The following is a 16,821-nucleotide window of genomic DNA, read 5'->3' as shown; positions in this document are numbered from 1 at the left end:
GTTCTTCAGTCTAGTTGTGGAGGATGTCGCTTCACTGGCCCATGTTGGTATTATCATTGCACTCTTCCCAGGTGAGGCAGTTGTTCGCTGGCCATTGGACGGCGGCTCACAAGAGCTCATGCCAGCTGACAGCCAGCCCCACTGCATCCTACGCCGTTGCCAGTGACTCACGGCAGCCCAGCTCCAGGTCGAGCTGTTGTTCACCATCTTAGCTGTAGAGGGTGCAGCATCACTGGCCCTCTCATGTGGGATCCGAACTGGAGCCCTGCTGCTCAGAGCTGGTGTCCCAAGCCAACTCCTAACCAACATGCCACTCGGCCTGCCCAGGGGTTTCTGTTTTTTGATAAATCCTTTTCAGTGTTAACTTTTATACTGCCTGTACCCTTCTGGACAGGATCTCTTGAAGTGTTTTTCCATCAGATAACTTTGGAACTATGATTACTATTTGTTCTCACAAGGAAAGCAACAGTGTTTTTAAAATCTATGTTTGAATGTCTGTTGCATAGCCAACGTATGCTTGTGCTTTGGGCATTTCAAAGTGTGTGGGTTTATGAGTATGGATGTTTATTTTTAACAGAGTCAAATACTGTCTATATTCCTTAATACTTTAAAAAGTCAATGTGGCCTTCCAGTTATGTCTTTAAAGAGAGGGATTTTGATGGTTTGGACATGAGAAAAATACTCTGCATTTTAGAAGCATGGGTAAAAAAGCAAGGATTTTATTTAAGAATACCTTTTAGAATGATGTTCCTGGTACTGCAATATACAGTTTAGCATTCTATAAGTTTCTAGGTAGAAAAGGGGACTAAAACATTTTCCATAGTTTTAGAGGTTAAAGCCAAGATTTTCTAACCAGAAAATTCAGTTGACTTGAATTTTTATTATAGTATAAATTATATATTCTAGGTTAGTTACAGCTTTCAGAGCCTTCTGATGCTGCCCATTAGGGATAGATTTATACTGATATGTTTTTAACTTCTTTCAGTGTTGTGAGAAAAGGCTTATTTTCTGTTATAAGCTAGCATTCTCTTTGAATGCGCTTCCATACTGTTAATTGCTTGAGAGGAGTATGACTATCCCTGGAGAAAGTTAAGGATTGTTCTTCTTTAAGTATACAAATGTAGTTAAGTACAGTGGAAAACTATCAGTGAAAATAATGTATTTAAGTTCCTGGAGGATAAGAAGAAATTAGAATATTGGTATTCTGGGTAATCAGGTAATGATATTTTCAGGGAACCTGTTCAGAACTCATTAAAATAAACCTTAATGTTAAAGACTATATTGTATCCAGAGCATTCAAAGTTATAAAGCCCAAAAAACTATGAATTTTCCCCATTTTTTTGAGGTGTTTTTCATGATTCTTTACAAAATAAAAAATGTTTTTTGTTTTTTTTTCATTTATGGGGCATTGTTTGTTTATACTTTGTCACCCTAGACAAAGTAACCATATTTTTAGCATGGTGCCTGGAATTTAGTTGTTGGTCAATAATTTTTTTAAAAAAATATTCAGGTGATCTGTAACTAGTAAATGAACTGCTCAGTTCTGAGGGTCTTTTCTGTTTAATTGATATAAATTCTGCCATGTTATTGTGGGGTGTTTTTTTTTTGCCATGTCTTGACAGATACAGGCGAGGGGGAAGATGGAGTAGTGTGTGTGTCTGTGTCTGATCAAAGACAGCATATTTTTTGAGTTGATTTTTTATTTTTTAGTATATTATAGAAAGTGCAAAAATATCACTGGTATAAACCCAAGACAAATGATGCAGAGCTAAGCCAATTTGGATTATGGAATGGATATTACTGTCCATTCATTGCACCAGTGGCCATGGTATTCACATGTTTCTCAACTGCACAGACAGCTGAACCAATCAAGGGATTTCAGGAAGTTAAAAAAGCAGTTAAATTATTCATCTACTACAGCTCTGGACATTGATTCAGGACTTTGGCTTCTTAAATTGGCCAAGTGTGAGATTTACCATTAAGTGTGTGAAGTAAAAGAAAAAAGTGCCAAACTTTCTTAAGAACCTGGTTTTGCTTCTCTCTAAATTGTAGCATTTTCTGAAACTTGAGAAAAACCATTTGCTTAGCACAGCTGTTGACTTCCTACAACTGAAATGCTTTCCATTCCCTTTAAAATAAGCCCTTCTGAAGCAGAATGTAGATCACGTGTATCATCCAGACCAAAAAAGTTTGCTGAGACGACTCCGATCATTTGCCCCGGGGTCCGGAATCTTCACATTCCAGGCAGAGCTCCAGTTGTTCCGATTTAGTTACCCGCTTGGGATTGGCTGCCTTGCCGACTCTTTTCTCCACCCCTTAACTTTCACTGGGAGAAAGTTCTTGAGCCAGAGATTAAATGTAAGTGCTGTCACCAGGCTTTCTGAGTGCAGCTGGCACCATGGGTGTGCTCCAGAGCAACTTCTGTTTGCTCTGAGCCCCCTGCTCTGCCTCCCCCTTTCACCATGTTTCCTCTGGCAAGATTTTAAGTACAGCAATTCAAGAAGATTTCTCCTCCTAAACGACATTATTCTGAAGTGTATTGCCTCTTGATTGCTGGAAAAGAATCTCAAATTCATTTTCAAAAGTAACTTACGAACAAACTTATTAAAAGTGATGAAAGGAGCATTAAAATTGATTAGCACTAATTTCTCACTGTACCAAAGCGTGCAGTGCCCTTCAGAGGAAACTCGAACAGATCTGGTGAGTGTGCCATGCCAGTGGGGAGAATTGAATGTCCCTCATCTCCCTCTTTCCCTAGGGACAGTAGTCATGAGTGCCGAGTGTGCGGGGTCACAGAAGTGGGTCTTTCTGCCTATGCAAAGCACATTTCTGGCCAGTTGCACAAAGATAACGTTGATGCCCAGGAAAGAGAAGATGATGGAAAGGGAGAAGAAGAGGAAGAAGATTATTTTGACAAGGAACTCATTCAATTAATAAAACAAAGGAAAGAACAAAGTCGGTGAGTAATGATTTTGATTTTGAAAGCCTATCTGCAACAGAATATAGAAGAGAATACATTTTCTATTTGCATACTTGTCAGCCTATAAGCATTCAGCCTTATCTTAGTTGTAAAGTTTAGCTTTAAGTTGCTGTTTTTTGCATGAAAGGGCAATGGAATGCTTTTTGAATTACTGTACTATCTGCTTAAAAACACAAACAAAAAAACTCAGTATTGTCCCTACATAAAAACTAACTATAGCTGCTACAGATCTGAAATTTTACCATATTGATAACTATGTTTAGGACTGTTTTTAGTAGTTCCAAAGTTTTTGGATACCAATAAATTGTTTTTATTTGGCATCCAAATTTTCTAGTGGAAAGGTATTAATATATAGGCTTCATTTGAATATTTTATATAGTATTTCTTATTGAATCCCCTAGGAAAAAATGTTCTGCCTGATGTGACTTAACATGGTGCTTCTACCAAGTTTGATTTATCCCTTTATTATTAAGTGCTTCAGTAAATATTTATTGAGTACATTTACATTTTAAATTTGACAGTGTCAAGATCATTTCAGCTGTGTCAGTTTTCCACCTTGTACTACATAATTTCATACCTACATCTATAATTCAGGTATTAGGCTGTTTGTTGTATTGTAACCTTACTGATTTGTGGTCTAAAGACTTTAATTAATGAAGCAGAACTTTTCAGGTATGAGTTAGAGAGAGAGCCATTTATGAGGTAGGGTAATTTTTTAAGTCTTAAGACATGATGAGGAACATTTCAAATTCTAAAATAAAATTTTAAAGATCCTTCTTGAATACTAGTTATACCTGGTCTGCACTTCATTTTTAGTTAGAGGTTTGAATAGAAAAAGGAAGCAGTTTGTGTTATGTGAAAAGGTTTTTGAACCAGTCCTCGAAGAAGGATACTTTCTTAGTCTTACAGTATCAGTGGCAACGTGGTACTGAAATTGTTCAGTTGCTTAGTCCTTCAAATGACATTCTAACTACTTTCAGTCTGGCTGTAGTTTACTCTTGTTTTAGGATGTTGGAACCTCAGTTGCTTAGTCCTTCAAATGACATTCTAACTACTTTCAGTCTGGCTGTAGTTTACTCTTGTTTTAGGATGTTGGAACCTCTGGGAGACCAACGTCTATTTTTGCTCTTATACTCACTCTTGTGCCATTATTAGCTTATCTGTGTAAATGATTAAACATTAAGTCAGGGTAAAAGAGCTTCTCAGTAAATTAGACATTCATATCATAGTTAACTATTCTTTGAGTATCCTGATATGCTTTTTGGTGACCTATTTATAAAGTCATCTACTTATTTCTTCATGAGGTTTTAAATTTTTTCCTCTATAAGGTTTTTTATTTAGATTGTTCTTTTTGGGCTGTGGGTTTAGCTGCATGCTGTTGCCCCCTCAGTCTTAGCCAGTTCATAATGATCTAGGAATTCTGCTTTGTGACTGATTAATTGCCCAATTCTCCTCTCATTTTTGGATCCCATTAGTATAGGTGAGTCAGTGATCTCCTTGGATGTCAAAAGTTGCATAGTGTTTAGAAACAAAAGATAACAGGAATTTGGCTAATGATGGTACCAATATCCTGCAAGTGTATGTAATAACGCTTGTCACTTGGGAACCTAGGCTCTCCTGTTCAGAAATGGTTGTATTTCATAATGTAAGTGGATATTTAAGCTTTTAGGTAAACTAACTTTTAATTCCATCTTGTGAAAAAGGAAGAAATTCCAGTTTGTGTCTAAAATCTTACAGATGTTAGAAGCTTTTAAAGCCAATTAAATTCAGTACTGTGTTTAAGATTTAAGTCAAGCTCAGAGGAGGGAACCCAGCTACAGAAACTGTATTTTGGGATTTTTATTCTCTCAAGGCCTAGTGGTTAAGAGTAAGACTGCCAAGGTCCAAATCTCTGCCACACTATTCACTTTCTGTAGTATTCTAGGCAAGTTACTAGTATTCTCTAATTTGTGGTATTCTCTAATCCTTTGTTTCCTCATCTAAAAAGTAGGAATAATAAGAATACTTGCTTTCGAGTTGTGAAAATTTAATGAGGTAATCTATATAAAGTGCTTAGCATTAAATATTCCTGATAATTAGTAGGCACTCAATAAATTTTAGCTAGTATTATTCAACTTTTTGAGCACCTACTATATGCTAAGGCATACCCTAGGCAGCTTATAGAGGACAGTGGTTTTATACCTATTCTTGTGATGTTTACTTAAATCTATTCACATTTCTGTGGGCTCCTTGTCTAACAAGAATAGTTCATACAGCTATAGCTTATAAAAACCTCTAGCACACGAAGCTCCATATAGCACTTATTGTGGCTGCTGCTTATTTGCGATGTGCTATTTTACTCGTGTTTATGACCTTAATTATTTCCTCAGCTAGGTTGTAAGCCCTTCAGGCCCAGGAACTATACATGAAAGTTTTTGTTCACCACTAACAGTCATTGAATGTGTCCTTGATGAAGTGTTTATTAATGAAAGTGATTATGCAAAGTAAAATCTTACCATTTAAAATAGGTTAAGAAACTGGGTTTTTAAGAAAGAACCAACAACTGAAGAAATCATTAAGAGCAGCAGAACTTAAATGGTATTAACTACAATAACGAACCATAGCTGCAGACTATAATTGGTCTTATTTTCGAAAAGCTGCATAATATAAAAATAATAATTGAATGAGAGGGACAAAAACTCAGAACATCCCAAGAAAAACAGGAGCAGAAAAGAGAGGATAGTATAAATATGTCAACTTAATATTTCTGGAGTGATAGGAGAAACAAAGTATTATTTAATTTCTTAATAAATTGTGAAATACAAGTTTTAACTATATCATTTAAAGATATGAAAGCAACCACTATTAGAAATAAAAGCGAACTCTAGTACACATTCCAAGTAGCAGGGGAGGGAGGTTGAGGGGAGGTTTGGTGGGTTATGCCTTTAAAAGAAGCATAAGAATTCCCTGAAATCACTAATGAAAAACTGTTTTTTCTTCCAGACAAGCCGAACCTTCCAATAGCAGCCAAGAAGTAAAGTCTGATGACAGGCGACCCCAAAGGAGACGAGAAGACCGAATCCCTTACCAAGACAGAGAGAACTACAGTCAGCCAGCGCGGCATCATCGGGGACCTCCTCAGCGAGACTGGAAATGGGAGAAAGATGGCTTTAATAATGCTAGGAAAAACAGCTTTCCACATTCTCTGAGGAATAGTGGTGGGCCCAGAAGTTGTTCCGGGTGGCACAAGGGTGTTGCAGGTGGCTCCTCAACTTGGTTTCATAACCACAGTAGCTCTGGAGGTGGCTGGCACTCAAATAATGGAATGGTAGATTGGAATCACAATGGTACAGGAAGGAATTCCAGTTGGCATTCGGAAGGAACAGGTGGCTTTTCCAGTTGGCACATGACCAGCAGTAACGGAGACTGGAAATCCAGTGTACGTAGTACAAATAGTTGGAATTACAGTAGCCCCGGAGACAAGTTTCAACCAGGCAGAAACAGAAACTCTAACTGTCAGATGGAAGACAAGACTACGCTACGGAACAAGAAATCTAAGTCGAAGAAATACAACCAAGACAGATATAAATGGCAGCGAAAAGATAAGGACAAAGTTGGTGCAGTTGCCACCTACAGAGGTCCTTCTGAAGGATTTACAAGTGATAAATTCCCTTCACAAGACTTTCTTGACTTCAACTTTGAGCAGCTGGAAAGCCAAACCACTAAACAAACCGACAGCATGGCTTCCAAAGTCGGTGGGAAGAATGGCAGTGCGGCAAGAGACAAGCTCCACCGCTGGACTCCTTACCCTTCCCAGAAGACTCTGGATTTACAGTCAGGAATGAAAGAAGTCGTTGGTACCAAGTCAGAAGTGAAAGATAAGTCTCTCTTTGATTTTTCCTTAATAACCCTAGGAATGCAAGAGCCCCAGATGGATGCGACAAATAATTGCCCAGTGCTGAAAACACAGAAAGAAACACATACTGGATCTCTGAATCACAAAGCCACTTCTGACTGCACTACTTCCTATGAGGCGGTGAGAGAATGCCCTGTTACAGAAAAACCTGAACAAGGGCATACCTTAAATAAGATGCCATCCTTAAAATCCCCACTTCTTCCAATTCCAGTCACTAAAACAATTCCTCAAAAGCAAGATTCAAAAAATCCCTCAAAAAACACCAAAGTAAGTTCTTTTTTTTCTGGAGAACTCTCAAATCCCTTGAACAAACCCACTGTGGAAGACCATCATGGTTCTTCTTACATGTCCAAATTGCAAAGTTCGTGTCCTCGTGTTTTAAAAGGGAATAAAAATAATTCATTGGGTACTCAGAGGGAACCTGATGAAAATTTAAGGGACACATTACAAAAAGCCAAGGAGATGCTACAGTGTCATGAGTCATTGCAAAACCCAATTCTTAGCACTTCTAAAAGGATCTGGAACTATGCAAAAGCAAGTAGGAATGTAGAAGAGTCTGAAAAAGGAACTTTGAAGATTGAGTTTCAAGCACACTCATTAGAAGATGAAAGTGATGAAGAGATATCTGACACAGAAAAGTGTAGAACAAAAATTGGAACCCTGGGTTCTGCAACTACAGGAGTTTTATCCTGTAGCACTCACAATGCTGATGAGAAAGAGGGAGATGACCAAAACCTGAAAACACCTAGAAAACTATCCACTTCCCCATGTAACTCAACAGTTCACCAGGAAGAACCTGAGTTGCAAATGTCATCTGTAGCCAGTCCACACACTGGCTTACTGCTAGACCTGAAAACCTCTCTAGAAGATGTACAGGTTGATGACCCTGTTAAATCTCACGTGTCTTATGAAACAGAAGGCTTTGAGAGTCCTAGCTTGGACTCAGAGCTTCAAAAAAGTGATATAACACAGCCCTCAGGCCTTCTCCTGCCTGAACTAAGCAAGCTCGGCTTTCCTGCCTCTCTCCAAAGAGATCTCACCCGCCACATTAGTTTGAAGAGCAAAACTGGAGCACACCTCCCTGAGCCAAACCTCAACAGTGCTCGCCGCATTCGCAATATTAGTGGTCATCGAAAGAATGAGGCAGAGAAGGAATCAGGGCTCAAGCCAACCCTTCGGCAGATTCTAAATGCGTCTAGGAGAAATGTCAACTGGGAACAGGTCATTCATCAAGTAACCAAGAAAAAGCAAGAGCTAGGCAAAGGCTTGCCCAGGTGTGTGCCTCTTTTCAGTATCCATTTCTCTCTCTCTTCTTTTAAACCTACCCTTTGACCCTGGTCAAGAGAATTCTTGTTACATTTAATTAAATGTTTGCCAAAAACATGTGTTGTAGATGTCTGGTTTAAATATCAAAGAGTGACTGCTACTCTATAATAAATGGAATAAAGTGTTTCCTAGCAGGAAATTCAGGTTAAAAGAAATGTTACCTACTTTTGAGAAATGAGTTGGGGGCATAGACAAAAACCATTAGAAAGCCAGCACTTTGGTTTTAGGAGCCAGACAGTGACAGCAAAACAAAAACAAAACAAAAATCTATAAATCTGTATCTATCTGTAGATCTTAATGAGTGGTGAGCTATAACTCTGTTCTCATTACCTTTTACTTAGAACCTGTGGATAGTTACCCTTCTGTATTTATCCTGGGCATTATATTTGTGAACACAAATATTTTCCCTTAAGTACTTGTGTAAATTTTTGGCTCTTCATCTTATGTTGAGATACTAAACTTTTCTGAATGCTAGAGCAGTGTTCAATATAGGTTTGCTACTTGAAAATCATCCTACTGTATATAATGATAATTGTATAGCCTTCCAGGCTTAAATTTCTATCCTTACTGAAATAATATATTTATTGTGCCCCCTATTCCTTTCCCATAACTTGTGAGTATTATTGAGATTATAAATATAAACTTCTTAGTATAGTATCTGGCACTTAGGAATGCTCAATAGACATTTTTATTTATTTATTTTTTGGTTTGTTTGCTGATAAACATTTTGTTTTTGTTGGTTTCGAGCTTCATATTTAAATACAACCCTCAATTTTTACTCCCTCAAATGTATTCTGATAGCTATATACAAATCTCTAATTTAGTACTTGTTACATTACAAGACTTGTAGCTACTTATTTTATGTCTTAGACTGGGAGCTCCTTGAGGGCAGAAACCATCTTATTTATATTGGTAATCTCACTGCTGAACAGAGTCTGGTACATTAACTGGTGCTCCCCTTTCCCGACCATGTTTGATTTATGATTTTTTTTTTCTTTTTTAAGGTTTGGCATAGAAATGGTGCCTCTCGTTCAGAATGAACAAGAAGTCTCGGATTTGGATGAGGACCCCGATCTGTCCAGTCTAGAAGGATTCCAGTGGGAAGGTATTTCCATTTCTTCCTCCCCTGGGTTGCCAAGGAAGCGAAGCCTGTCTGAGAGCAGCGTGATCATGGACAGAACTCCTTCTGTGTATAGCTTCTTCAGCGAGGAAGGCACAGGCAAAGAAAATGAGCCCCAGCAGATTTTTGCACCTAGTAACTCACTGAGGGCCACACAGAGTCAGAAAACCACCTTGAGCCTTAAGCAGGAAGTGACACCTCTGGCTGCCTCCCTGGGAACAGGTGAAAGGGCTGAAAATGTTTCTACTCGAAGGCGACACAGTGCACAGTTATCCTCTGACTGTACAATACCTCTGATGCACTTGGCCAAAGACCTGAATAGCCAGGAGAGCTCTGCACAACCTTCAGAGAATCAGAATGCCCAGGAGAGTAATGGAGAAGGAAACTCTTTATCATCCAATGCATGCTCAGCCCTTGCAATCTCCAGCTTGGCAGATGCAGCCACAGATAGTAGCTGTACCTCTGGTGCTGAACAAAATGACGGCCAGAGCATTAGGAAGAAACGAAGAGCCACCGGAGTGAGTATGATGCCCTGTGCCTTTTGTAGACCATTTCATGTGGTGACTTGGCTGTTATGAGAAAGATTTCACTGTTTAATTTTTCTTGGGTGTCTTGGGGTTGTGGTTCTCTCTACTCTGGAATGGAAGATTTGTGAGGCTCTTACTCTTATTTTCCTATTCTTTGCTACTGGTTTCTTTCCCTGAGTAGCTCTGCTAAGTTAGATGTAATTGAATATGAATGTACAGTACTAGGAAAATATGAAGTCATCACTAAAACTGGTCACCAAGCCAGTGATTCTTTTTATCACCTGACAAGGAATAAGCCACATCTTCAACTGTAACTTGATCTGTTTCCATGGTGCATTCTGCACTGCTACTGAAGGAAGGCATTCCAGTGCGCCTGTGTAGGGCATGTGTGCCTGTTGGATCCAGGAGTTGTAGGCTTAACACTAAGGTAGTTTTAATGCTAATAGAGTGAATCTGTATGCGCATAGTCTGAGAAGTATTTGTAGCCTCTGTTACTCTAGCCTTTGTACTTGTTACCCATCCCGGACCTTTCAGAATCCACTCCTTCACTGACACCACGTCTCTCTGGCATCTCTGTTGCTAATATTGCTTAACCCGTTTAGGAACCCTTTCTGAAAAGAAAGAATTGTGGTTGGTGATGATATAGTCTGAAACCTGGCACTGTGAGAACATGGACTGTTTCCTTTAACCCTGGGACTGTGTTCCTTTAACCCTGCGTCGGGTGCAAGTGATCTCACAGAGTCATTGCACACAAAATTTTCAAATATCTAACAGTTAAGTATTGTGACTCATCTCTTCCGAATCTTCCCCCTCTACCATAACCTATTCCCAGTCGTGTTTGTGACTTAGTAAAGACGTATTTCATAGCGGCATCTTTGTGTGCAATGAATCTGTGAGATCAGTTGCGCCCAACAGAGGGTTAATACTGAGGCAGTATAGCAGAGTAGGTGAGGGCATGGGTTCTAGACCTGGGTTGAAACTCCACCTCTGCCCTCTTTGAGCTTGACACTCTAGTGGATATGTTGGATGAGAGGTTGTCTTATGACAAAGCTAATAGCTTAGAGCTTGTCTCAATAGACTGTTTAGCTTTTCGTTGTAAAGATTTTATTGCTGAAATTGAAAGTAGAAACTATGCCATGATGAAATCAGATATATGTATCATTGGCTTTGTCCACACGTCTATCTATGCCTTGCTAAGATTTGAAATGCTTTGCCTATGCCCTGTGGACTTTACCACCTCTAGAATGCTAAGAAGGCACCTGACCTTAGATTGCTTTTTTAAAAATCATATACAGTCATTCAGCTAATATTTTAGTGCATATCATGTGCATTAGGCTTCTGCTATCCTGTTAGAGGAGGTAGTAATAATGAAGAATATTGTATGACTATCTCAGAACTGATTCTTTTGTTCCCTCCTGGATAATGGCCTTTACATATTTAATATTATTCCCCTTTCTTTATTTCCTAGGATGGATCTTCTCCTGAACTCCCAAGTCTTGAGAGAAAAAATAAAAGAAGGAAAATTAAAGGAAAGAAAGGTATAGTGGAGAATATTCTGGCAGAAAGAATTGTTCTTATAGCAATTCAGCCATTTTACAACTTGACGCAGAGTATATAGCGTGTGGTTATCAAACACTGATCACCCACTTATTATTTTTTTACATTTTTGTTGTCTTGCTTAAAGGCATAGAAAAGTTTGATTTCCTACTATTTACAGTAGCAGCTATAGAAGAAATATATGATGCCACATGGATCTGTAAGCTAAAGTTAATATAGATCTTGAACAAATTGAGTTCAATATAAAGCAGAAAGCCTTATTGGATCTTTTCAATGGGATGAAGAGGAACAGGCCTTTAGTAAAAGTTTAATCCATCTTGATCATTTATAGCCATTTCTCTCACTTTCCTTTTTTGAGGCATCTGGTTGCTTTTCACATGTGAATTAAGGAGACACGTTATTAATGTGGCTCTCTGACTGGTATGCTGCTACAATGCTTGCTTTTCACTGTCTCAAACCCTGTTCCAATGTAAGGGCGAATGTGGGAAGGGATTGGATAAGATTTAGGAGATGTGATGGATACGGTAGGAATTAAGGATGACCCCCATTTCTGGATGGGCAACTGTGTTGATGATGGTATCATTTGTAGAACTAGAAAACTTCATGAGAGGAGTAGGTTGAGAGTAGAGGAAGATGATGAGTGCCCTTTTGGATCCCTTGAGTTAAAGGACCTTAGAGATAGTTAGGTAGTTGGATATGTGGGCCTGGAGTTTAGTAAAGAGGTCTTGGCATATTGAACGGGAACGAGATGCACATAAAGATGACAAATACATACACATAGCAGAACATTTTATTTAAAGTAACTTACATGTACTATTTCAAAGTTGTATCTCCTTCAGGAAGACTTCTGTAATAAAGACAACTATTTTGTGTTAACTAGCTGACTAGAAAAATACGGATTGGGAGGAGAGTGCAAGCAGTCCAGGTTTGGGGCCCAATCTAAGCATAAACCTTGGGTGAAGAGGTTGGTAGATAAAGGAAGAATGGAAAAATTAGAAAATGACAATAGTTGATTTACCTGGGACAAAGATTTCACTTGGCAGAGTAGTGGTGGAAGAAGGTGATCAGGGAAGATGGTACTTGTGGTGATATACTTGAACTTCAGAGGTACCTCCATCTTAACAATTCTTGTTTTGGGTTTCTATCTCTGACTACATCGGGCTTAACTACGTGATTTGTGAGATTGGATGAGCCTCCAATGACCTATTGGGGAGAAAATAAAGGCTTATCCTAGATAATTGATGTAGTTCCATCTTCTGAGGAGCTGTATTATTGAAGAGAAGTCTCCAGTATTAAACTGAGCCTCATGGTTTCTTTTGACAGAGCGTTCTCAGGTTGACCAGCTGCTGAGTATTTCTTTAAGGGAGGAGGAACTAAGCAAATCACTGCATTGCATGGATAACAGCCTTCTGCAAGCCCGTGCAGCTCTTCAGACAGCTTATGTGGAAGTTCAGAGGCTACTTATGCTCAAGCAGCAGGTAACAGCAGCTGGAACATTTAATGAAAATGGATCATCTCAAGTTGGATTTCCAAATGCTTAACAAAATACTTTATTTTTAGATAACTATGGAGATGAGTGCACTGAGGACCCATAGAATACAGATTCTACAGGGATTACAAGGTATTTAGAGAGAATATGATGGATTGGGTTCTCTGTCGCTTGTTACTTTTTGTTCTCTATAAAGGGGAATTAAAGTAGCCATGAAAAGGTCATATGATTGCTTTCATGTCTCCTTGGCTTCGTTCTTCTGTACAAAGGCCTGTGAGACCGTGCATCCCCCAAGTGCTTACCAATGGAGACAGTATGTTACAGAAAGAGTCTTAGGTTAGGAATCAAAAGACCTGGGTTCAAATCTTGGCTGTTCCATTAGTATCTATATGACTTTGGATAAGTCACTTAAAATCTGAAAAATTAGAATATTAATGCCTATTCTTGGTGGTTGTATAGATTAGATGACAATCTATTTTGAAGAACTATGAAGGACTTTAAATTCTCTTGTAAGCTTTAAAAAACACAACTTGGCTAAGAAACAAGTGACTTTCAGATAACATTTTTGCATTTGGATGTATGTGTGTTTCCCATTCTAGAAACATATGAGCCTTCTGAGCGCGCATACCAGGCTCCCTATAGTAGCCTTGCACGAGAACCAAGGAGCAGTAGATCTCAAACATCAGCCGATGCCACACTGCAGCCTACTCCCTTTCTCCCAGTTTTCCTGGAGCCTCCATCTTCTCATGTGTCTCCCTCATCCACCGGAGCCCCTCTGCAAGTAACCACATCTCCTGCTTTCCAAGCCCATGGCAGTGTTCCTGCTCCAGACTCATCGGTTCAGATTAAACAAGAACCCATGTCTCCTGAACAAGACGAGAATGTGAATGCTGTGTCGCAAGGCTCCCCTTGCAGTGAGTCCAAGGAATTACTGCAAGCTAATAGTATGTAAACTTTTCTCTGGGTTAAGGGCAACCCTATAGTGGATTTAGGGCACTCTTATATCAGTGATGTAAAGTTATACTTGCCCATTAAAACAAAAGTTGTTACAATTAATTTTTCTTGAGGTTTCCTTCATTTAAGAGGATTATTTAAATATCAGTAACTTTCCCTTAACTTTTCTTTAATATAGGATTACTAAATTGACTTTGTATTAACACCTGAAAGATTCCGTTTATTAGGATTGGTGCAGAATTATTCAGTTTTGGGGAGATAAATGGGGTTAACGTTGTTCAGCCAATTTTCTAAATAAGATATATCTTCTGAATTTCTCAGAACTTAACTGCCTTTATCATCTAAAGTACAAGCCAGGATTAATATAAGCCTGAGTCAGGTGGCCATAAGGAAAGGCAGAGGGCTTTTGGTTTGGGACTCATCTAATACCCAAGGTTTTTTGTCTTTCCATAAAATAACACTCACCTGGTGACTATTTGAGAATAACTTTTGAGCAACTTAAAAAATCTCATCTGAAGTTTACATAACCACAATTTTATTGCAAATTAAGTAAAAAGTAGACAAACGGACATTTTGTGATTTCTTGAGCCAAAACAAAAAGTCTGAAGAATTACGCTAGATTTTGCTACCTGTTGCAACATTAATCTAGATATCTGTAGCAAATGTATATTATCTTTTTTTTTTAATTGGGGACTTGGGGGAAAGGGAACAGACAAGTTGCTGTCCTTTTGTTCCTCAGTCTAGTTGTGGAGGATGTTGCTTCACTGGCCCAAGTTGGCACCATCATCATTGCGCTCTTCCCGGGCGAGGCCGATCAGTCGCCAGCTTCTGGACGGCCGCTCACTGCGGCTGCTAGCTGCTCACGCTGGCTGCTGGCTACACACGGTAGCCCATGGCAACCCACTGCAGCGGTCGTTGTAGCCTATGCTGTCGCCGGCGACTCACAGCAGCCCAGCTCCAAGTTGAGCTGTTGTTCAGCATCTTAGTTGTAGAGGGCAGTGTCACTGGCCCTCATTTGTGGGATCCAAACCGGGGCCCTCTGGCGTCCCAAGCCAGCTCTTAACCAATGTGCCACTTAGCCGGCCCTATATTATCTTTCATATTGAATTTTGTTACTTTTATGTGGATAGTATTTGTTATTTTTTCATAAAAATAGTAATGAAGCAATATAATTTTTTTTTATGATTTTATTGGGGAATTGGGGGAGGGGACCAGCCGAATTGTTGTTCTTCAGTCTTCGTTGTGGAGGGCGCCAGTTGCCATCTGGCTTCCCGTTGGCAGCTCGTGGCCTCTAAGCTCAAGGTGCTGTGTTCAATCTTAGCTGCGTGTGGGCGTAGCCACCATCCCATGCGGGAGTCGAATCCGGCAGCCTTATTAAGAGCACACGCTCTATCCACTGAGCCATCCGGGTGGCAGCTCGGCTCAAGGTGCCAAGTTCAGTCTTAGTTGTGGGTGGGCACAGCCACCATCCCATGCAGGAGTTGAACCAGCAGCCTTGTTGTTAAGAGCACACGCTCTATCCACTGAGCCATTAGGGCAGCAGCTCAGCTCAAGGTACCAAGTTCAGTCTTGTTGTGGGTGGGCATAGCCCACCATCGAACAGGCAATCTTGTTGTTACACCAGCTGAGCCATCCTGTTGGCAGCTTAGTGACAGCTCAGCTTGGGCGCAGCATCACTGGCCCATGTGGGAATCAAACCGGTGGCTCTGTTGCTCAGAGCTCGCGTTCTTAAGCCAACTCTTAACCAACTGAGCCACTCGGCTGGCCCTATAATGTCTTCTTAAGCTAATAAAAAAAAAAAAAGATTTTATTGGGGAAGGGGAACAGCCAAGTTGTTGTCTTTTAATCTTAGTTGTGGAGGACGCAGCTAGCTCAGCTCCAAGTCCAGTTGCCATCTGGCTGCCCATTGGCAGCTTGTGGCCACTCAGCTCAAGGTGCCATGTTCAATCTTAGTTGCGGGTGTGCATAGCCCACCATCCGATGTGGGTGTTGAACTGGAAACCTTGTTGTCAAGAGCACATGCTTTAACCACTGAGCTATCCAGTCATGCATCAGCAGCTCAGGGCAGCTCAGCTCAAGGTGCCATGTTCAATGTTAGTTGCAGGTTGGCGTAGCCCACCATCCCATGTGGGAGTCAAACTGGCAACCTTGTTGTTAGGAGCACATGCTCTCACAAGCTGAGCCATCCTGCCACCTGTTGGCAGCTCAGCAGCAGCTCAGCTCAGGCACAGCTCACTGGCCTATGTGGGAATCGAACTGGCGACCTTGTTACTCAGAGCTCACACTCTTAACCAGCTGAGCCACTCGGCTGGCCCGTAAGCTAATTTTAAAAAAATAGCTTTTATTAGATTTATTTTTCTCATTGCAAAAGTAATTCATGCTTATTGTAAATAATTGGGAAACTATAAAAATGCAGATATTATATATTATTTCAGTCTTTTTTTTTTAATTCTAAAACTTTTTAATACTGTGTCTCTTCCAATGTTTGTAGGAAATATTGACAGGTTGGCATTCATTATTTCAGTTATTTTTAGACAAACCTATATTGATAGTATAACATGAAGTAATTTGTAAACTTGAAATGTGAGTAAACCAAGTTGGGGCAATGAGTTGATGCATGAGCCTAGCTGACCACTAAGCATTTGAATCTCAACATTGCTTTGTTGCTAACACAGCACTATGAATGTAATAACTGTCGTTAAGTGATAAAACTTTGCCTCCTTGTGAAAAATAGATCTAAAAGGAAGGCAACTGGCACTAGTAATGAAAGACATCCAGGTCAGTGATGGTTCTTAACTATAAAGTAGAAGTTATATATAAATAGTAGAATGTACTACCTTAGGACTATGATGTAAATGAACCTATTATATACTCTTCACAGTTGGTGAACTACCCAAGCTGAAGATTTCCTAGTAGGACAACATTGATAAATTGGTTACTAATATCAAATAGAACAGATAAAAGCTACTTTTA

General features: G+C 39.7%; 1 protein-coding gene across 1 annotated transcript in view; it reads left to right on the top strand.

The window, feature by feature from the left end:
* Positions 1-16,821, top strand: part of LOC109383988 (zinc finger protein 106-like) — a 58,366-nt gene that overhangs the window by 24,910 nt on the left and 16,635 nt on the right. The window contains exons 4-10 of the mRNA XM_019644868.1: positions 2,759-2,959; positions 5,963-8,149; positions 9,206-9,839; positions 11,317-11,386; positions 12,729-12,883; positions 12,966-13,026; positions 13,494-13,838. Of these exons, the coding sequence (XP_019500413.1) occupies positions 2,759-2,959; positions 5,963-8,149; positions 9,206-9,839; positions 11,317-11,386; positions 12,729-12,883; positions 12,966-13,026; positions 13,494-13,838 (3,653 nt within the window). The remainder of the gene's footprint in view (positions 1-2,758; positions 2,960-5,962; positions 8,150-9,205; positions 9,840-11,316; positions 11,387-12,728; positions 12,884-12,965; positions 13,027-13,493; positions 13,839-16,821) is intronic.

Source organism: Hipposideros armiger, unplaced genomic scaffold (assembly GCF_001890085.2).
Source record: "Hipposideros armiger isolate ML-2016 unplaced genomic scaffold, ASM189008v1 scaffold_92, whole genome shotgun sequence".
Taxonomy (NCBI): Eukaryota; Metazoa; Chordata; class Mammalia; order Chiroptera; family Hipposideridae; genus Hipposideros; species Hipposideros armiger.
The sequence above is the reverse complement of the archived record's forward strand: the minus strand, read 5'-3'. Positions and strand labels throughout refer to the sequence as shown.